This window comes from Canis lupus, chromosome 4, assembly GCF_011100685.1.
Source record: "Canis lupus familiaris isolate Mischka breed German Shepherd chromosome 4, alternate assembly UU_Cfam_GSD_1.0, whole genome shotgun sequence".
Taxonomy (NCBI): Eukaryota; Metazoa; Chordata; class Mammalia; order Carnivora; family Canidae; genus Canis; species Canis lupus.
Window position 1 is genome coordinate 10,195,017 of NC_049225.1, and position 20,977 is coordinate 10,215,993.

The 20,977-nt window shown below is 44.2% G+C and overlaps 2 protein-coding genes and 1 long non-coding RNA gene across 4 annotated transcripts in view; 2 read left to right on the forward strand and 1 right to left on the reverse strand.

Annotated features, from left to right (window-relative positions):
- Positions 1 to 11,986, forward strand: part of NUP133 (nucleoporin 133) — a 54,099-nt gene extending 42,113 nt beyond the window's left edge. Inside the window, exons 22-26 of the mRNA XM_038533951.1 lie at positions 3,013 to 3,131; positions 4,092 to 4,172; positions 4,932 to 4,996; positions 7,234 to 7,322; positions 10,944 to 11,986. Coding sequence (XP_038389879.1) covers positions 3,013 to 3,131; positions 4,092 to 4,172; positions 4,932 to 4,996; positions 7,234 to 7,322; positions 10,944 to 11,080 — 491 coding nt within the window. The 3' untranslated portion in view covers positions 11,081 to 11,986. The remainder of the gene's footprint in view (positions 1 to 3,012; positions 3,132 to 4,091; positions 4,173 to 4,931; positions 4,997 to 7,233; positions 7,323 to 10,943) is intronic.
- Positions 11,987 to 14,390: 2,404 nt separating this feature from the next.
- LOC119871449 lies at positions 14,391 to 18,076 on the reverse strand. 2 transcript variants are annotated; one of them, XR_005357817.1, is made up of 3 exons: positions 17,788 to 18,069; positions 16,310 to 16,609; positions 14,391 to 16,001 (listed from the first exon to the last, which is right to left on the reverse strand). It is a non-coding gene; the product is annotated as an uncharacterized LOC119871449 (long non-coding RNA). The 2 variants fall into 2 exon arrangements; XR_005357816.1 differs by lacking the exon at positions 14,391 to 16,001 and having other exon boundaries at positions 16,303 to 16,609; positions 17,788 to 18,076.
- Positions 17,919 to 20,745, forward strand: ACTA1 (actin alpha 1, skeletal muscle). Its single transcript, XM_038533952.1, has 7 exons — positions 17,919 to 18,077; positions 18,850 to 18,990; positions 19,102 to 19,426; positions 19,528 to 19,689; positions 19,784 to 19,975; positions 20,079 to 20,260; positions 20,343 to 20,745. The coding sequence occupies exons 2-7, from the start codon at positions 18,862 to 18,864 to the stop codon at positions 20,484 to 20,486; spliced, it is 1,134 nt and encodes a 377-aa protein (XP_038389880.1). The 5' UTR covers positions 17,919 to 18,077; positions 18,850 to 18,861; the 3' UTR covers positions 20,487 to 20,745.
- Positions 20,746 to 20,977: the final 232 nt, after the last annotated feature.

Below are 20,977 nucleotides of genomic sequence, written 5' to 3' on the forward strand. Positions count from 1 at the left end.
CATAATTGTATCCAACTATTTTGTTGTATTGTAGGTTGAGAAAATGATACATTGTCATTTTTGAGAACCAAGGGGAAGGGAGATAAAATCTAGGAGGAGAAGGAAGAACCCTGTATACAGCATTTGAATTGGAGATTTCAGATGGAATCAAGATTATTTAAAATTAAAGTATTCCTGGCTCTGTTCACTGAAAAGGGCTAAAAGCAGTGACACCCCAGTAGCATGAGTATACCTAGTCCTATGTTTTGGCTTCTAACTACTTCTAACTATTTCTTAGTAAAAACAAAGGTTATTGAGGAAAGATCTTGAATCTTGCTGAGCCAGAGAGCAAGGTTTTTGTAGAGATGTCAACAAAATAGCCTCCACTGGCCGAGTTTGAACCAAAAATAATGATAGTAAAATGATAGTAAAGCATTTTATTTCACCATTTAAAAGCAAAAATTCATAAATCTACAGTGATGCCCAGAATGGGAAGGATCAGTGAAATTCTTCTTTACGAAAAAAGAATACCAGCTGATAAGTGTGGAATAGGACTTGGGAAGCATCTTGCAACTATAGTGACTAATTGTTCATCAAAGGATGCTAAAACATTGAGTCTAGGGGTTAGGGGTAGAAGATCATCTCATGTTTTCAGACTGTCATTACACACATCTAACAGACCATCATCAGCAGTGAGACAGATTAACATTACATACTTCCTGGAGTGATGCAGAATATCACCTGCATTGCTTTCGTGCTAGAGATGTTCAACCTGAATCTAACAACAGGGAATGATCGGATGTATCCTATTTGTGGGGCATTTAATATAATCAGCCCAGTCTTTTCAAAATTAAGCAACATAAAGGGAAAAAAAAGAGGCTGTTTTAGATTAAAGTAGCCTGAGAGCTGTGACAACCAAATGCAGTATGAGATGCTCGGTCATCCCCCAAATAACTGTGACAAACATTTTGGTGACAACTGGGGAAATGTGAACATAATTAATATTAGATGACTTTACTATATCTGTTAAATTTTTCAGACTTGATAATGATACTGGTTGAATGGTCTTGTTCTTAGGAGGTATATGCTAAAGTAATTAGAAATGAAATGGTGTGAAAGTCTGCAACTTCTATATTACTTAAGGGGAAAAGCAAATAGGTGGGTTGATAAGTAGATAGGTAGATAAAGCAAGGATGGCAAAATGTTAACAGCAGGTAACTCCAGGTATACAGTGTACACTGTATTCTTTAAATTTTTCTGTAGGTTTGGAATTTTTCAAAATAAAAATCGGAGGGGGATCTTAGCTATCTGTTCAGGGGTGAACTGTATGCAAATACAGGTGTTTGGTTTCAGGGCTTAGCCACAGAGTCCAGTCTCTTAGGTACAGATTCTAATTATACTGCTGTCATTTGTTTCTTCGAGGAGTGGGAATAGTGGAAAGAATCTAGATGGAAATTGGACAGATCCGATTTCAGATATTTTCTCCAGCTTACTATCTTTGTGACTTTGGATACCCTCTGACAGGCCTCAGTTCCTCAGCTATAAAATGGGTAGTTACAAGGATTGGAGGCACTGTTCTTGAAAAAAAAAAGTCTTACATATATTATTTAATATATCCTAGGATTAGCATTTAATTTTTATTATTAAAATTATTTGGGCAGCCTGGGTGGCTCAGCGGTTTGGCACCGCCTTTGGCCCGGGGTGTGATCCTGGAGACCCAGGATCGAGTCCCATGTCGGGCTCCCTGCGTGGAGCCTGCTTTTCCCTCTGTGTCTCTGCCTCTCTCTGTCTCTGTGTCTCTCATGAATAAATAAAATATGTTTTTAAAAAAAAATTATTTTGCACTGTTGAGGGAAATCTTCAGTCTTTTATTTTTAAGCACTGGTAGTCCTTTTTTGTTCTAAAGAAGTGTGTATAAATTCAGCAAGGTTGGCTGATAATCTGACGTGGGAAGCCATAATTTAGTCTGATCACCAGAGATAGACCATGTTATTAATTAAATCAAGGTTTTATTTCTTGCTACCTCACCCACCAGAAATCGTTAGAACTGGTCATTTTGATTTGATTACTTCTTAACTTTCACATTCTTAACACAATGGGAGTATTTTCAGATGTCAGTAATTACCTACAGACTGTCATCAGTGTATCTGGACATAGGGAGTAGATTTTTGAAAAATAACTTCCTTTCTGGTAATGTGAATAATTCCTTATGGAAATTTGTAAATTACCAGGAAAAACACAAACAAAAAACCCAAATTGTCTATATAATATCTCACTGCCACAGAGATTACTACTATTACTGTTTTGTGTATCCTCCCAGTCTGTTTTTCTATGTATGGAAATTGCACAAAAATGATTTGATTGTGAAGTGATGTCAGTATTTGTATGAGCATATTTGTGCTTTGGTCACTGTACTTTGCTGTGATGGGACCGCTGTGTTTATGAGGCTGCATGGCAGTTCTAGATCCTTTTCCTCTGTAGCCCAGCCTGGGGATGGGCTGCAGCCTGGATGGCTTATGGCAAGTAAGCCTCACCCTGTCCCCTCATCCTATTGAGATTACCATTGCTAGTTAATAGGTTTGGCACATAAGCTTCCAGGTTTTGTTTTTCCTGGAGTATACTCATTGTGGCTTTTAAGTAGATCATTTCCCCTAGTGAAAGATTATGCTAGAAACTCTGGTGGGAGTTCCTAAGTTACCATAAAATGGGACTGAATCCCCCGATCTGAAGGACTTGTGCCTCAAAATAGCCATCTGTTCTACAATTTCTTCAAGCAGTAGGGTGTATTTTCATAGCTCTTCTCTCCCCTCCTGTATCTGGTGATAGTGTTTGTTTATATGATTTGGATCACACCATAAATATGTTTTAGCATAATCAGAAATCAAGAGTTAGCAGAATTAATAACATTTTAAGTTCACCAAATAGTGATGAGATTACCTGTAGAGATGTTCCTCTTTTTTGAAAAAAATTCAGATTTTTTATGATGGAGCAGAAGAGTTTATTCCTCTCCCCGCCTCTCATTTTGAATTCTAGAAATGGCTGAGCAGGAGCGCTTTCTGCTGCACCAGGAGACCTTGCCTGAACAGCTGCTGGCGGAAAAACAGCTAAGTCTCAGTGCAATGCCAGTGTTGACTGCCCCACAGCTCATCAGTGTGCGTGCTTTTCACATCCTTGCACCATTCCTTAGTCTCAAAACAACCTCTCAGTATTTGAGTCAGATGGTATAGTTCCTACAAGTAGTCATCTGCCCACTTACTATTTTTCTGGTAACTTTCCCCTTCCCCTAGAATAGTTGTTAAAAGTTGCTTGAGAGCAGGACTCACGTTAGTGGAAAGTAGTGGGCCAGCCTCTGCCTCCACCTGTTCCTAGAGATGCTCATCCAGGTGACCAGAAGAAAGTATTTGTATTTTTCAGCATAGGACAGACATGTACCATGAGGTACAGTTCAGGCTCTTCCATAAGAAAAATGTTCAAGGAACTGGATTTTACATAGCCTATAAGTACCATCCTCACCCTTTTTCTCTGGGACATAGCACATTCCTAAGGGCATAGCTAGATTATGGGCTACAGCCTAGGTAGGCTAGCTTTGTTGTTATGTACGCTTGTAGTGTTAACTTTGCTTCTCCTTTGCCTTTCAAGAAAGCATTTCAAATGCACGAACAATGTAGGATCACTTTGAATTTGCTCTAATTCTATTAAAAAGAAGACAATTCAAAAACTTCAGTATTTTAGCCATTACTAATAACAGATTTCCTATAATTGAGCTCACAACAGCCTCTCCATATATAGCATATTGCAAAGAATATGATCAAAAGAATACTGAAATACATATACTATCTTGAACTTAAGAATATAAATGTACTGACATTTTAAAGGTACCTATACCAAGTTATGCAAATTAAATACTGTTGAGCATAGGCACATTTTGAAAGACAGTTTATTGTGAGGGTAGATGGAGTGTGAATTCCAAAGATGATAGTCTTCTTACTATAAAATAAAAATACCTGTGACTTACTTGAAAGACAGAACGACTTATTTTCTCCATAAATTTCTCTAGTCTTGGTTATATGATTACTTAAAATAATCCTCAGTCTTATTTGAACTTGCCATAGCTGTATATCTGTGAAGAAAACAGAAGAGCTAATGAATATGATTTCAAGAAAGCTTTGGACTTGCTGGAATATATTGATGAGGTACGTAATTCACTTGAGATGATCATGGGCAAGTATCACAATTTATATATTTGGCTTTCTGTAGAGCTAAAGACATAAAAAGAAAAAATTACTCTTTTAGCCAGTTGTAACAATGTGTTAATTTAAAAAGACTCTGGTTCAGATATTCCTAACTTGGCTTATACAAAGCTCTTTAAAAAAGCTGTCAGGAGATTCCCTTTCCTGATAATTCTCAGACATTCCCAGATGTCTTTTTCTGCACATGAATAAAAAACAGTGCTTTTCAGAATCCTGGGATATTTTTTCTCTTTCATTTATGAAGTCATTATTAGTTCCTCAGTCTGATATATTGCTTTATCAATTTATTCTTCACAGTATTTATCCTAAGAGGAGCTGTTCTCAGCCTTCTTTGGCGGGGTGGGGGGAGATTATAATGACAATTCTGTAGGTTAAATAGTTGGCCCTGCAATTGAAAGTAGTTTGGTTAAAAAAAATTTTTTTAAAAAGTAGTTTGGTAGATTTTTAAAATGTAGTATATTGGCTTTTATATTACCTTGTTTAAAATCTTAACCCTTTCAATCAGATTATCACAGAATAATCAAACTAATTCATACACAGTTATTAATTGGCTTACACTTCTGAGTATTGATGTCTTAAAAGAAATTTTTTAAATTATGAATTAAAGTAAATCAATCATTTATGCAGAATTAGCTAACTCAAGCTTAAGCATGTATTTTTAAAATCAGGACTTAATGAGGATTTATTTGTTTTACTATAAAGGAGGAAGACGTAAACATAAATGATCTAAAACTGGAAATCTTTTGCAAAGCTCTTCAGAGAGATAAGTAAGTTCTTAGTTCTCATCGTATGACTCTAAGCTATGGTTTTGGAAAAGGACTCTTTAGGAACATTATAGCATACATCAAATGGTTTTATAACCTAATTGTATTATAACATAAAAATCTTACTGCGTGGGCAGCCGTGGTGGCGCAGCGGTTTAGCACCGCCTGCAGCCCCAGGGTGTGATCCTGGAGACCCGGGATCGAGTCCCACGTCGGGCTCCCTGCATGGAGCCTGCTTCTCCCTCTGCCTGTGTCTCTGCCTCTCTCTCTGTGTCTCTATGAATGGATAAATCTTTAAAAAAAAAAAAAAAAAACTTACTGCATGCATTAATAATTAAATTTTTCATTCAATAATAAAGGGAGAGTTTAAGGACTTAGGACCACTGGTATGATAAATTTCTACTTCTGATTTTATTTATTTGAGTGAGCAAGAGCAGAGGTGGGATGCAAAGGGAGACTGGGAGAAAGAGAATCTCAAGCACTCTGCACCCAGTGCAGAGCCCTATGCAGAACTTGATCTCATGATCCTGAGATCATGATGACCTGAGCCAAAACCAGGAGTTGGTTGCTTAACTGAATGAGACACCCAGGTGCCCCTCTACTTTTGATTTTAAAATTTGGACTGTTTGCACAGAAATATATATGTTCCTGATTTTCATATAAGTTGGGCCTGTTCTGCTAAACAAGAAACTGCATTTTGTTTTAAATAAAAAGTTTATTAGCGTATCAGTACTCTCTTATAAGTTACTGAGACCTCTTTTTCACAATCCTCTCCTTCCCGAGGAGGGAGATTTCCATGGGAAATGGTGGCAAAGAAAGGTGGTGGCAGTGAAAGACAAGAATAATCGCTTGTGAGGATGAATTATTTCTGGGAAAAGGATTTTAAATAGATTGTAACTTGAGTGCTAACACTCTTCCCTACTCACAGTTTTCCTATTTATATGAGAAATTGTATTACTATTTTTACTAAAGCATTTCTTCTCTGATCACTCCCAGATAGTTAAAATTGTTGTTCTCTTTGGTCTTGGAGGTCACTCTCTAAAGCATCTGTCTCTAACCACTTGATTCTTCTTCCTAATCTTAAAAAAGTATATTGTCATTTGACTGGAATTCCTTGTCATGACTTCATGTTTAAAAACTTTGAGGTATGGGGCAGCCCTGGTGGTTCAGCGGCTTAGCGCTGCCTTCGGCCCTGGTTGTGATCCTGGAGACCCAGGATCAAGTCCCACGTCAGGCTCCCTGCATGGAGCCTGCTTCTCCCTCTGCCTGTGTCTCTGCCTCTCTCTCATTGTCTTTCATGAATAAATAAATAGAGCCTTTAAAAATATATTAAAAAAAAAAAAAAAAACTTTGAGGTAGGGCAGCCCGGGTGGCTCAGCGCTTTAGCGCTGCCTTCAGTCCAGGGTGGGATCCTGGAGACCCGGGATCAAGTCCCGTGTCGGGCTCCCTGCATGGAGCCTGCTTCTCCCTCTGCCTGTGTCTCTGCCTCTATGTGTGTGTGTGTGTGTCTCTTTCATGAAAAATAAATAAAATCTTTAAAAACAAAAACAACTTTTAGGTATTGGGACACCCGGGTGGCTCAGTTAAATGTCCACCTCCTGATTTCGGCTCAGGTCATGATCTCTGGGTCCTGGGATTGAGCCCCGTATTGGGAGCCTCCTTCTCCTTCTGCCCCTCCTCCTAGCCCCTGCTTGTGCGTGTGCTCTCTCAAACAAAATCTTTTAAAAAAAAACCCACAAAACTCTAAGGTATCATGGGATATATATATTCATTAATTACTACAAAGCAGTGAGTCTGTGTGTGTGTGTTTCAACAATAGATAATCTAGACTAGATAAAACTTGCTACTATTTTATTTTAATGAAAAGTAGAATATGTTACAACATACTATAACTATTGTGCTCTGAAGATCATTCTTGGGAGTCCTTACTAGATTTGTTACTTTTTTACAGAATTTTTTTTGGCAAAGATGGCTCACTACTTGGTTTTGACATCAAACATATATGGTTGTGTTGGGGGAATGCTACACCTAAGTGTAGCATTTTGTATCTAATATGGAGACTCTAAGTATAATACAACATTTAAACCTCTCTTATTTAAATAATTTGAAACAGTATCACAAAACTCAAGATTCTCCAGCCAGGCACAACCATCAAAACAAAACTACAGGAGCAAACAAGTCATTTATATTTCAGATAATCTATTATTTCATTTTCTTCTCATTGCAATTTTGTTTTTTAGCTGGTCCAGTTCAGATGGCAAGGATGATCCAATTGAAGTATCTAAAGACAGTATATTTGTGAAAATCTTACAGAAACTTTTAAAAGATGGTAAGTGGTTTGTTAATATTGGAAATTGTATCATCGCTCCTCAGTTTTAGAAATCTGAGAATAATGGGTATTGGCTAAGGTGTCAGTGCTAGGGCAGTTTAAACAGTATCATACTCAGAGAAATGTTTTTAAAATGAAGGAAGGGGTTTTTCCTTTCCTCTCCCAGCTGAGGGAGCATGTGCGAAGGTGAAGTCTCCATCCACATAGGTCCCGGGGGACTCCAGTGGGCAAAGTCTCCATGTTGATTCAAGATGGACAAGGAATGGATTCAGATACTGGTTGTGACACCAAAAATCTGTATGATAGAAGTAACCATTTTCTTTTAATTTTTCAGTTAACTCTTGTGAAGATAGAAAACTTGAGATATAAATGAGAAATAACTTTTTGTTATATAACTGACCATACTGTGCTTAAGTACAAATTATAAAATGCTTTTATAAATCCATTTTGGACATTAACACTCTAAAATTCATTTTAGGAACAAATAAAGAGAAACAAGGGAATATGTTTTGTATATGTTTTTTACCTAAAACAGTGAGCAAAACTCCATTTGCTGATTGAGACACAAGTTAAAGGAGCTATTCTAAGGGGGAATATGAAGTAGAGGATACAGTTGACCCTTGAACAATGTGTGGTTGAGGGGTACTGACCCCCAGCACAGTTGAAAATCCACATAAAATTTTTACTCCCTAAAAACTTCACTACTGTTAGCCTGCTATTGACCAGAAGCCTTACCAATAACATAAACAGTTAACACATAACTTTGCATGTGTATTATATACTGTATTCTTACAATAAAAGAAGCTAGAGAAGAGAAATTGCTATTGAGAAAATAATAAGAAGAATACATTTACAGTAGTGTACCGAATCCAAAAAATTTGGAGCTAAGTGGACCCATGCACTTCAAACCTGTGCTGTTCAAAGATCAACTGTAGTTACCTTCACCTTTTTCCATATTACTGAGAACTTAACATATGGAGAGTGTTAGAGATGAGCAGTTTTGCACATTTTATACACATGTGGCTCCTGTTATATCATGTTCTATCAAAATGTGTCATACTAAATTCAGGCCATGTGCAAAATAAGGCTTAGAGTTTACCAGTCTTTGCAAAAAGATAAGGACATTCTTTTGGACCACATGGGAAAAATATACAGTGATAAGTTATTGTAAATTCAGTCCTCCTAAATCGATGGGACTTTAATCCATCATAGTGACATTTACACACATTTGAAAGTTTTCTATATATGTATGTATGTATGTGTATATATATATATATATATATATATATATATATATATATGCAAGAGACATTTTTTAATATACATAAAACATGGCAAACTGAGTCCCTGGTATGTAGTAGTCACTCAACAGATACTTGTCCTTTGAATGCCTACAAGTATTTTGTAGATTCAAAGCCCCAGCTCCTCTGTAATGGATTGTATTCTGCCATCTTGTATTTTAGAATTGCTGGCTTACCCTGGGAAAGTAAAAGGGGGCTCTTGGAAAGGTAGTGTGAAACCAGCCATACCACCCCATATTCGGAGGTGAAACAAAAGCAAACTCTCAACCATTTGTGTGTCAGAAGCTTTTGTTTTACAGCCCATCGGTGGTGGTCTCCTTGCATTCCTTGCTTTTCAGATTTTTAGTCGCCTTTTATAAGTGATCCAGTGAAAATACAGTTCTATGACTAGACAACTTGGAACTTGCCTAGAATTGATATGGATTTTATTTTATTATTATTATTATTTTTAAATATTTATTTTTATTTATTTATTTATGATAGACATAGAGAGAGAGAGGCAGAGACGCAGGCAGAGGGAGAAGCAGGCTCCATGCCGGGAGCCCGATGCGGGACTCGATCCCAGGACTCCAGGATCGCGCCCTGGGCCAAAGGCAGGCGCGAAACCACTGAGCCACCCAGGGATCCCCGATATGGATTTTATTTATGAAAAAGGAATGCTTGATCATCCTACATGACAGATTTAATAGTGCATTCATTTTCAAAGACAAGCAGATAACACAAAGGTTAATCAAGCCTTTTCATTGTTACAAAATAAATAAAAATTAAAAATGAGTTAAGAGATATAGCAAAAGAACCTGACTTTTGCTTGAAAGTATTTGAAATACTTGAAATTCAGAAACAGCTAAAACACCTGTAAGACTTTTTTTCTGTATTTGAAAATGAAGAAATAACTGGATATAGTTGATTTCTCTGTGCTGTTGGAGAGATTTTCCAGTTGGGCCTAATAGATTATTAGAAAGCATTTGGACTCAAATCCAATGTTTTTCATGAAGCTTGTTCTCATAAAAGTGCCACAGAATTGAGTTATTGCTCAGGGTAAGTGTTTAGTGCCTTTTAAAGGTGACTTTGCTCTTTTTGTTATTCTTAGATTATAAATCATAGGTGGGCAGCAGGAATGGAAAGTTGTGGTTTTATAGAAAGAATTACTGAATTGTGACCAAAGGACAAAAAAAAGTAGAAACTATTATGTAAATAAATACATATACACAAATGAAAGATAACAAGAAGGTAGGGACATCTGTCTTTGGAAAATTTTTAATAATACTGTAGAATAATACTATATACAGTAGTAAATGTTTTTAAAGGACAGATCCTGAAGGTAGAGAGATAAATAGCCTCAAATTTTATAGGCTTTGACAGCCAGCAATTAACTTCAGCTTGTGGAATGTATTCATCCAACAGATATGTTTAACTTACCCACATGGAATTTTTTGGTTTGTTTTTATATATTATTGAAGTACATTATACACACAAAATGCACAATCTTTGTTGAAAGTATTTTAATTGTAGTAAATGATCTATAAATATTTTGGATTTAGCCTCATAACATTTATTAATCCAGATTTTTATTATATAACAAGTACAAAAAATGGTGCTAGGCACTTTGAGGGTATTAAAAAAAAAACTCCGTATTTGATTTTGAGAACTTAATGCTAATGTGACAAGTTATATTGTCTTATTGAATTTTTTTCTAGTTTTCTTTATCAAGTGAGAAAATTTTACATGCCTCTTTGTAACTACACAAATCCTGATTCTGGCAGTTCCATTTAATCAATGTTCATTGGCTTTCCAGCTTTATAGAGGACTAATGAAGAAATGATTCTTCTCCTGTCTCATTTCAGACTGTATTTTGAGACACTATAGCTAGCTTTCATGATATTATCTCTGCTAAATTATTTCTCTATATATATAATTGGGTATATATTTAATATATATAATTCTTGAAATACTTGAATATATAATTGTTTGAAATACTTGTTTTCAGGTGATTATTAGTTGAAAACTTCCATTCTGAAGAAATGACTTACGCTATAGAGAAAAATGAAAATATTTCAGATCTTATTTAAAAGACTTTAATCAGATTGGCTGTTTTGACCACTAGGCGGAAAAATACTCAAGCACCCTCCTCTAAGTAAACAATGTCCTGTCGTTAGACCTGCAAGTATGTTTGACAGTGGAAGGAATTTAGAACAGTATTTCCCAATAGTGGAGTGACATTATATTTTAAATAGAAGCACAGATGTTGTTATCATTAATCATCTTAATTCATTTGAGAGTTTTATGAAAATAAAAAAGGACTGTGTGTTTGTGTTTATAGGTATTCAGCTCAGTGAATACTTGCCAGAGGTGAAGGACCTCCTACAAGCAGACCAGCTTGGAAGCTTAAAGTCCAATCCTTACTTTGAGTTTGTTTTGAAAGCAAACTATGAATATTATGTTCTGGGACAAATGTAACTTTTTCTGATAACAGTCACTGTTCCTGGAAATGTACATAACATAAGTCTATCTTTATAAAAATCTTAGGTCTTAAACATCTAAAAATTTGTACAGTTTTATAACGTGTTGCTGAATTTTGTATACTATATTTTAAAGCTGCTACAAAACAGCTGTGTGACTGTAGTTTTGGTTTTTTGTTATAATTTCTCTTATCCTTTTTCCATCTGAAATTTATCACTTGTGATTTCCATGCTTTCTACCCTTTCTTTCTCTCTGTCAAGGGTTCTGGAGTTCTTACTCTGGTTCTGGCTACTTGTATGCACAAAGCACTTCTAGGCCTCATTTCTGTAACTCTAAACATGAACAAGCTTGCACTGTCTCTGAAATTGCTGTAACTTTAGATGGTATATCCTGAAGAGAATCTGGAGTATGTGATGTCTGTTTTGGTTAGGGCTAGTGGGAAAGATGTAGTAAGCTAGATGTGAGATATGCTGACTTGCTGTAGGACTAGAAGACTAAACAAGTGGCAAAATTCATGTGAGCTTGAGAACTGATTAATTCACTGGGAGGATATTAAATATTTCTACATGAATAATAGAGTATTAGAGTAGTGAATAAGACCCTTCAGTGTTTTCTAACCTATCTGTAAGTTACCGTAAGTATACAGTATTAATGTTAGCTACAGTCTTCCAGTGTGGGGAATTCAGTTAACTTCATATATTTTCAAAGTGTTTTACAATGAATTCCAGCTTTACCACAGTCTGACTAATGTAAAGCATGTGTTATGCTAGAAGCCATTATAAGTTTTCTTAAAATGGCATCTGATTTACTGAAAAGTGGTGGTTCTCAAAGCTTCATTGTTCTGACCAATGTCATCACTCAGTTTTTATCAGCTTCAAATAAAGACCAGAGATTGGACAGGGAGTTGCTGGCATTTCAGACTTTGGCCCGGTTGAATGCTCACTAAACAACTTGCTCCAACAGCTGAAAAGGTCAGAAGTTAAATATGGTGAAGAGAGTCCTGTTCCTGGTTTCATAAAGTACAACCATCATGCCCTCTTCTCCTCTAGGCTTCAAATCCAGCCTTTGAACATGGTGGCAAAAACAGGTTAATGGAGCTCATTACATTAATAATGAAAGGAAAGACACTAGCAACCTTGTCTTTTTCTGTTTGCAGCTTGTGCGTTGGACAGCATCAGGGCCCAGGTTAGGAACTTACTGATGGATGCTAAGGGAAGTTAGGAAGAACTTGTCAAATGGTAGCTAAGAAATTGTTAAATTCTTATGTTATAGGACAAGGCTTTGGTTCTACATAGACATTAACAATTTTTGCCTGTATGATCCTTTTAGGTAATAATATGCTCTTGAGGATACAGGATTGTGCCCCCTTCAACATACTGCCACAAATCTAATATCCCTAGTGTGACAGGAAAGCCAGTCTGACAATGACCCTGGCCCCATTGATGGCATGATGTGGCACTACTGCTGTCACAGTATAATGCATAGTCTTAATTTGAGGGAGAGAAAGGCTCACTCTTCTAACTCTATCTTGTAGTCAGCATAGCACCAAAATAGTTGGGTTTTTAAAAATTAGTAATAGTAAAATTAAGGCTTTAAGATTTTAAATAATTTTTCTAAATTTTTAAAAATTTGTTTCACAACAGTCTTTAGCAAAGAATTGATTTTATATAAATTGAGTAATTGATAAAGACATTATAAAAGTGAGCATGTTCTCTAAGGAAAGAGAAATTTTACTGACGTGGGAAAGGTTTTTTTTTTTTTTTTTCACTCACGTTGTGCTGTTCTGAAAGTCACAGCTTGCAGCCTGATTAAATGAAACAATAACATGTTTTTGAAAGTGAGCAGCCAGCTTTGTGTGCTGAATGTTTTAAGAATTTGTGAATGTGTCAAGGATGAAGGCAGAACCAGAGATATACATAAGGGACTTGCTGAAACTCCAGTGAAGAAAAAAGCTATTGATACCCTCTATTGTAGGAATTTCATTTTTGAAGAAAATTTCAAAACTGGATTGTTTGTTTTACTTTGAGGTCTGAACCAGAGTCCTGAAGTGTTATCACCCACCAGGCACATTAGGCCTGCAGGTAAATGGTACAGCGCATTTCTCCTTTGAGGTGGATTTCTTTCTCTAGAAACAGGAACAGAAGGAAAGCCACACTGTAATGCCATCAGACTCACTTCTTATTCTGTTGTAATCCAGCACACTTGTACATTTTGAGGCTGAGGAACTACAAAAATATTAACGTAGTCCCACCTGCTTATTCCTGGACCTTTTACTTGGAGAATGCCTGAAGAGAAAATAGTTTTACTATTTCTACATAAAATCTACTCATTAATACCAAAATATTAAAAATTTTGTGTAATTCTAAAAATTTCTAAAAGATTTTTATTTATTTGACAGTATGAGGTGGGGAGGCAGAGGGAGCAGCAGACTCCCCGCCAAGCAGGGAGCCCAGTGCTAGGCTTGATCCCAGAATCCTGAGATCATGTCCTGAGCTGAAAGCAGACACAGTCCATTGAGCCACTCAGGCACCCTTAATTAATTCTAAAATTAAAAACAAAAACAAAAACCTGTAGAAATGTGTAACGTATTTTTTTCTAAGTATATGGAAGAAGATAAACCCCTGTAATCCCACCAGCTAGAAATAGCTTCAGTTACAGGTTTGAAATGTATATGAGGGACACCTAGCTGGTTCAGTCAGAAGAGCATGCGACTCTTGATCTCAGGATCATGAGTTCGAGCCCCATATTGGATATAGAGATTACTTAAAACTTTTAAAAAGTGAAATGTATCTTAGACTGGGACTGTGCATACTGTGTGTTCTATAACCTAATGTGTATTGTGAGCAACTCCATGTAGCCTTAATCCAGTGTTCCCCAGTCTTTTTCCCATTGTCATTCCTGAGGAGTTTTTAGACCCATTTTGCCCTAATCAGTCCACACACACCCCACCCCCGTGAAAGTTTAATACTGCAGATTAACTATATTTTTTATGTGCTGTGCCTCTGGAGGGCACAGATCATTGTAATATCTAATTTAAATTTTTTTCACACCCCCAAGAAACAATTCTCCCCCCTTTAAAAAACCACATCTTAATTAAATAACCACATCATGAGAGACACAGAAAGAGAAGTAGAGACACAGGCAGAGGGAGAAGCAGGCTCCATGCAGGGAACCCGGCATGGGACTCGATCCCAGGTCTCCAGGATCAGGCTCTGGGCTGAAGGCGGCACTAAACCACTGAGCCACCCGGGCTGCCCAACATCCAGTTTGTTAATGACCACATGACACTTTACCACATGGCTATGCCATGCTTTATTTAATAGTTCTCTGCCTCCTTAATGATCTTACACTTGAGAGTAAATGGTTTGGGTTGGTTTTTTTGTTTTCATTTTTACTTTATTTTTGCCACTTTGGGTAATACTAAAATAGTAAGTCTTTGTACAAAAATCTATGTGCACTCCAAGTTCCTGTGAAATTACATGACTCTTGTTGAGTTTTTGATGTTGACACATGTTTAGCGAACAGTTCTAGTAATATTGAATGTCCTTTGCTCCCCTCTTGTACCATCTCACCCCCCTCCCCTCCTCCAAACGCTCAGAAGAAAGATACTGTACTATTTGAGTGTCCGTGTTCTAGGCACTTCGTTCTAATCTTCAAGTCAGTGTTCAGGAGTAGGTAGTGTCCCTCAGTTGAGAATATGGAGTCTTTCTTGAAGTAAGCTGCCAAGGTCATGTAGCCAGAGTGGAGGGGAGTACACCCAGAAATGCTTCACTGCAAAGTGCAGGCTTGTAACACACGGTGCCAGATACTGGGGGGGTGGGAGCTGATGTTTCCAGTGGAATCGTAGGCCGGTAGAGATGGCCAGGTCAGAAGTCCTGACTTCACTGTACGACGTCTTGGCCCCTCGGAAAAGGTCGCTTAAGGATCTCTTATGTTTCCAGAACCAAACCAAGTTTTGGGGAGCATTTAAGAAAGGTGGAAAGCAGTTCCCACCCCGCCCTGACTGCTAGTGGGAGGGAGGGTCGTCCAAGCCTCAGCTGTGGGACCTGGGAATGTGGTCTAACTCACTGAGCCTTGCTTTTCTGATTTTTAAAACTGACTCACCTGTCTACCCCAGAATAGTTAAAAGCATATATGCTTTTAACTATATGAAGGCATATAAATGCCTATATATGGATTCATATTTGAATCGATAGGAAAGGACAGAAGGCTTAGGCCCAGCGAGGGTGGGCATACAGGTTTGTGAGGAGCTCAGAGGACAGGGCTGAGGATGAGGGAGCTGTGAGCACGCAAGGGCCCTGTCAGGGTGTCCAGATCCGGGTTGCACCTGAAAACTTAGAAGCAGGCGCTGTCAGGCACGCCCTACGTGGCTGAGCTCGACTTAGTTCTCAAAAGGGTATGCAGGCAGTCACCCGCTTATCAGGCGAGAGCAGGGCACTGGTGTGTTCCCCCCAAGTGTACATGTATGGAGACCGTTTTTCCACTCGCTGGTGAAGTCTGTTCCCTAGGCCAATGAGAATTCAACAAGACCAGAATGGTACTGGGTGGCTCTGTAGTGACCGGGCAGAGACTATTTAAACAGCTCCAACCGTGGGCAGAGAGCAGATGTCTGGCTGGGTGTTCTCAAGGCCGCTCCCCCAGGTTTGCTGAACTAGCAGCCTCTTTCTTGGGAGTGTTTTTTTTTTTTTCCTTTCTTTTTAAAAAGATTTTATTTATCTATTCGTGAGAGACACAGAGAGGTACGCAGAGGGAGAAGCAGGCTCCCCACAGGGAGCTGGATGCGGGACTCCATCCCTGGACCCCGGGCCCCGAGCTGAAGGCAGACCCTCAACCACTGAGCCATCCAGGCGTCCCGGAAGTGTTTTGTTCATCGCTTCGTGTGTTTGAAGCTGCTGGACTCTGGGCTTAGGAAAGCTTGCTGTAGGAGAGAGGACTGCACTGAGCAAGAGTTTGGGAAAATATTGACAACCCCATTCCCCTTTAAAATACCAAATTTCTAGCTATTCTTCCTACTTTCGGACCAAAATTTAAGCTTTCCTCTTCTATTGTATCTACAGCCCATTTGCCAGTTAATTTTTTTCTAGTGTCTTCACTACCTACTGAAAGCAGGACATGAGGTATTAAAAATGAAATATAGTTGTCACTCTAAAATAATTGAAAATGTTAAATATGAATTCACAGCTTTTGGCACACCCCTTATACTCATCACATAGGCCCCATACTAACCAAACTATTTTTTAATTGACGTTGATGGTTTTAGGAAGAGCTGCCATGAGGTGGGCTACAGAGGAGGGTTACATGTGCTCTTGTGTCCCTCCTCCAGAGAATCCACACCTGTCCCAGTTGCTGAGCTCCACCACCAAATGTGAATTGCAACTATTCTGGGAACAGTTAAGCACGTCAGAAAAATGAATGATTCCATTCTCACTGATGTACCCCCTCAAAGCATGTCACTGAGTTCATCACAAAATTGTTTCTCCTTATGCCTTCTACAGCGGCGTTAGGACTGTGCTGGTTCCCCCACCCCTGCCAAAAAAAAAAAAAAAAGAAAAGAAAATGTGAGCCAGGCACCAACTGGATAACCTCCTCTGACCCTCACTCTACCTTACCATAAGTAGATCCAAATCCTTCTAGAAAATTTGAAAGGCATATCCCCATATATCAGTGATATAAATAGAACCGCTTCAGCCAGTCTGGTGGATGGTGACTCTCCAAGGTGGACTGGGAAGTGGCCTGGCCTTGGCAAGGCATCATCCTCTAAATATAAAGATGAGTTTGTTCAGCCTTTGCAGAAGGAAAAATTGCTACCCATCCTAGAGTGCAATGTCCTTGTCCTCTTTACTGGGAGGAAAGGTCGAGCAAGGCTTCATTTAGTACGGGCGCTTCACCCATTCCACCCCCAGGTTGTGGGGTGTGACCCTTGCCTTGAAGCCCCAGGACGGGGACACTCTTACCCCACCGAGGAGGTGGGGACTCGGGGACTCAGTTCGGCCCACCCAACCTGGGGCAGGTCCGTCCGGGAGAAAGAGAACACTCCCCAAATTCACTCTATGAACCCCCCCTCCCGTGAGCGCTGCGCGTCCCCGAGGCGAACAGCTCCCGGGCGCCCTGGCTTTGTGCCTGGCGCTGCCAGAGCCGCCGGCCCGGCCTGTCCCCGGGAGCCCTACGCTTCCTCCTCCTCCCCGCGTCTCCGGCCTCCCGCCGCCAGTTGTCCGGCCGCGACAGCTGCGCGCCCTCCCGCCGCCCGCGGCCCTCTCCGCGGCGGGGGCGGGGGCCGACTGGGGTCAGCGCTCTGAACCCGGGAGCTCAGGGGTGGGGAGGGAGAAATGAGGCCGACTGGCGGGGAGCGCGGTCTCCTTCCCCGCCTTCCTGGGACACCGGGGCTGCTCCCCCCGGCCTTCCCGTCCCACCACTGGCGTGGCTCCCTCCTCCCTGTAGCCGCGCGGGGGCCCTGGGGGGCCGAGGGAGCCCGAGGAAGGGTTGCAGTGTGGGAGGCACCCTCCGCAGCGCCCGGTGCGAGCAGAGCGGACGGGGTGGGGAGGCCTGTCGGACAGGTGCAAGCTCCGGGAGCGCAGGCGCACGCACGCACCCACTGGCGCGCGGTGACCCTCGCCCCACCCTGTCCCCTCGGGCGGGCAACTGGGCCGGGTCGGGGGGGCCGACCGGCCGGGGAGACACTCCATATACGGCCCGGCCCGCGTTACCTGGGCTCGGGCCAGGCCGCTCCTTCTTTGGTCAGCGCAGGGGACCCGGGCGGGGGCCCAGGCCGCGAGCCGGCTGGGGGTGGGGGCTCTAGTGTCCAACACCCAAATATGGCTCGAGAAGGGGAGCGACATTCCTGCGGGGCGGCGCGGGGGGGGCGCCCGCGGGCTATATAAAACCTGAGCGCGAGGACCAGCGGCCACCGCAGCGGACAGCGCCGAGAGAAGCCTCGCTTCCCTCCCGCGGCGACCGGGGCCCGAGCCGAGAGCAGCAGGTGTAGCCACCCGCCCAGGTAGGGCGGCGGTGGGGGAGGGGGCGGGGCAGGCGAACAATAGGACGGGGGGACGAGGTGACGGGGCACCACCGAGGGAGCCCGGAGAACTCCGGGGTAGAACCCAACCGACTCTCTTGCTCAACCCCGAGGCCTACTTTCTGCCTCCTGCGTCGCGGTCCTCAGAGCCACACGCGCTTCAGAGACGACACCATCAGTTTTGGGAAACGTCTCCAAATTTCTCCCCAGCGCCTTTGGGCTCCTCCGCCAGGCCTTTAGTGTGTGCCCGGCAGAGTCGAGGCTTTGCGGCAGTCCCCCGAGGGCAATGCCCTCCCGACGAAGGCCAGAGCCAAAGGGCAGCGGGGCCACAACCTCGGGGCGGCCCCCAGGAGGAGAGGCCGCGCCCCCCGTGCCGCGCCGAAGCCCCTCCCGCGGGCGCGCCGCTGCTCCTCCGGCCGGGCCCAGCCTCCCAGGTGGGGCGGCCGCGGCGCCGAGAGGCGGGGCGCCGGCGCCCGGGTCCGGCCGCAGGTAGCCCGCCGCGAGGGCGGAGAAACGTCGGCGGCCCCTAGGCCGGGGTCCGGGCGGGAGACGGTGTCGGTGAGGTCGCGACGACCCCGTGGCCCTCTCCCGTCGCAGCGCAGCCCTGAGCCCGGGAGCGAGGCCCGGACCGGTCCTTTGGGTGCTCCCGGGCCCGTTGCGCGCGCCCCCGGGCGGGGGTGTCCTTCGGGCCCCGGGGCGGGGGGGCTCTCGGGCCGGCCGACGCGCATCTCCGCGGCCTTCCTGTCCTTTGCAGAAACCAGACACCATGTGTGACGAAGACGAGACCACCGCCCTCGTGTGCGACAATGGCTCCGGCCTGGTGAAAGCCGGCTTCGCCGGCGACGACGCCCCTAGGGCCGTGTTCCCGTCCATCGTGGGCCGCCCTCGCCACCAGGTCAGGCAGCGCCCCCGGCGGAGGGAGCCGGGCCGGGGTCCCCGTGTGGCCGGGGTCGCCCCGCGCCGCTCCGGGCCGCCGTGACCTTGGCGTGGTGTCTGCGCTCCGCAGGGCGTCATGGTGGGGATGGGTCAGAAGGATTCCTACGTGGGCGACGAGGCCCAGAGCAAGAGAGGCATCCTGACCCTCAAGTACCCCATCGAGCACGGCATCATCACCAACTGGGACGACATGGAGAAGATCTGGCACCACACCTTCTACAACGAGCTGCGCGTGGCCCCCGAGGAGCACCCCACCCTGCTCACCGAGGCCCCCCTCAACCCCAAGGCCAACCGCGAGAAGATGACCCAGATCATGTTTGAGACCTTCAACGTGCCCGCCATGTACGTGGCCATCCAGGCCGTGCTGTCGCTCTACGCCTCGGGCCGTACCACCGGTGAGTGCGCGCGGCCGCGCCCCCCGCCCCCCGCCCCGCCCCCCGCCGGGCCTGGGGCGCCCGCTCACCCCGCCGTGTCCCCCGCCCCGCCCCACGCGCAGGCATCGTGCTCGACTCCGGCGACGGCGTCACCCACAACGTGCCCATCTATGAGGGCTACGCCCTGCCGCACGCCATCATGCGCCTGGACCTGGCCGGCCGCGACCTCACCGACTACCTGATGAAGATCCTCACCGAGCGTGGCTACTCCTTCGTGACCACAGGTGCGCGGCGCTCCGGGCGCCCCGGGCGGGCGGGGCGGCGCGCGGGCCCCGGGGCCGGCGCTGAGGGCTCGTCTCCTGCGCCCGCCCCCCACAGCCGAGCGCGAGATCGTGCGCGACATCAAAGAGAAGCTGTGCTACGTGGCCCTGGACTTCGAGAACGAGATGGCGACGGCCGCCTCCTCTTCCTCCCTGGAGAAGAGCTACGAGCTGCCCGATGGCCAGGTCATCACCATCGGTAACGAGCGCTTCCGCTGCCCGGAGACGCTCTTCCAGCCGTCCTTCATCGGTGAGTCGCGCTCGCCCGCGCCCGCCCCCGCCCCCCCGGAGCCCCGGGGGCGCGCCCGGCCCGGGGCGCCCCCGCCGCTCACGCTGCTCCCTGCGGCCCCCAGGCATGGAGTCGGCGGGCATCCACGAGACCACCTACAACAGCATCATGAAGTGCGACATCGACATCAGGAAGGACCTGTACGCCAACAACGTCATGTCGGGGGGCACCACCATGTACCCCGGGATCGCTGACCGCATGCAGAAGGAGATCACGGCGCTGGCCCCCAGCACCATGAAGATCAAGGTGGGCGGCGGCTCGCGCCCCCTGCCGGCGGCGGGCTCGGGGGTGCGGGCTCGGCCCTCCTGACGCGCTCTCTGCCTTGCAGATCATCGCCCCACCTGAGCGCAAGTACTCGGTGTGGATCGGCGGCTCCATCCTGGCCTCGCTGTCCACCTTCCAGCAGATGTGGATCACCAAGCAGGAGTACGACGAGGCCGGCCCCTCCATCGTCCACCGCAAATGCTTCTAGACCCCACGCCACCAACAGCGAGCGAATTCTCCTCAGGACGACAAATCTGCTCAGGTTGCAGGTGGCTGACCTCGAGTCACCGCTGCAGCAACTCTGTCTCTAACAACTTGAGTTGCTGCCGCCGCAACCCTACACAATGTTTATAACGTGTACATACATTAACTTATTTACCTCATTTTGTTATTTTTAAAACAAAGCCCTGTGGAAGGAAATGGAAAACTTGAAGCATTAAACTCAGCCATTCTGTCTGTTGCGTAAAGTTGTTTGTTGTGTTTATTTGCTGGGGTGGGGCGGCGGGGGGGAGTGGGGGGGGGACGAGGGAGGAGGAGGGCCCCCCCCCCAGCTTCTTGTGTCAATTTCCACAACACTCGGAATGAGTGCTCTGCCTGCAACACCATTACTTAAGTCTTCCCTTGCTCGGGATTTCCCCCTCTGGATCAGATCCATTCCCAAACACTGGCCGCCCCGTCGGGGCCCCGACCCGGCCCTCT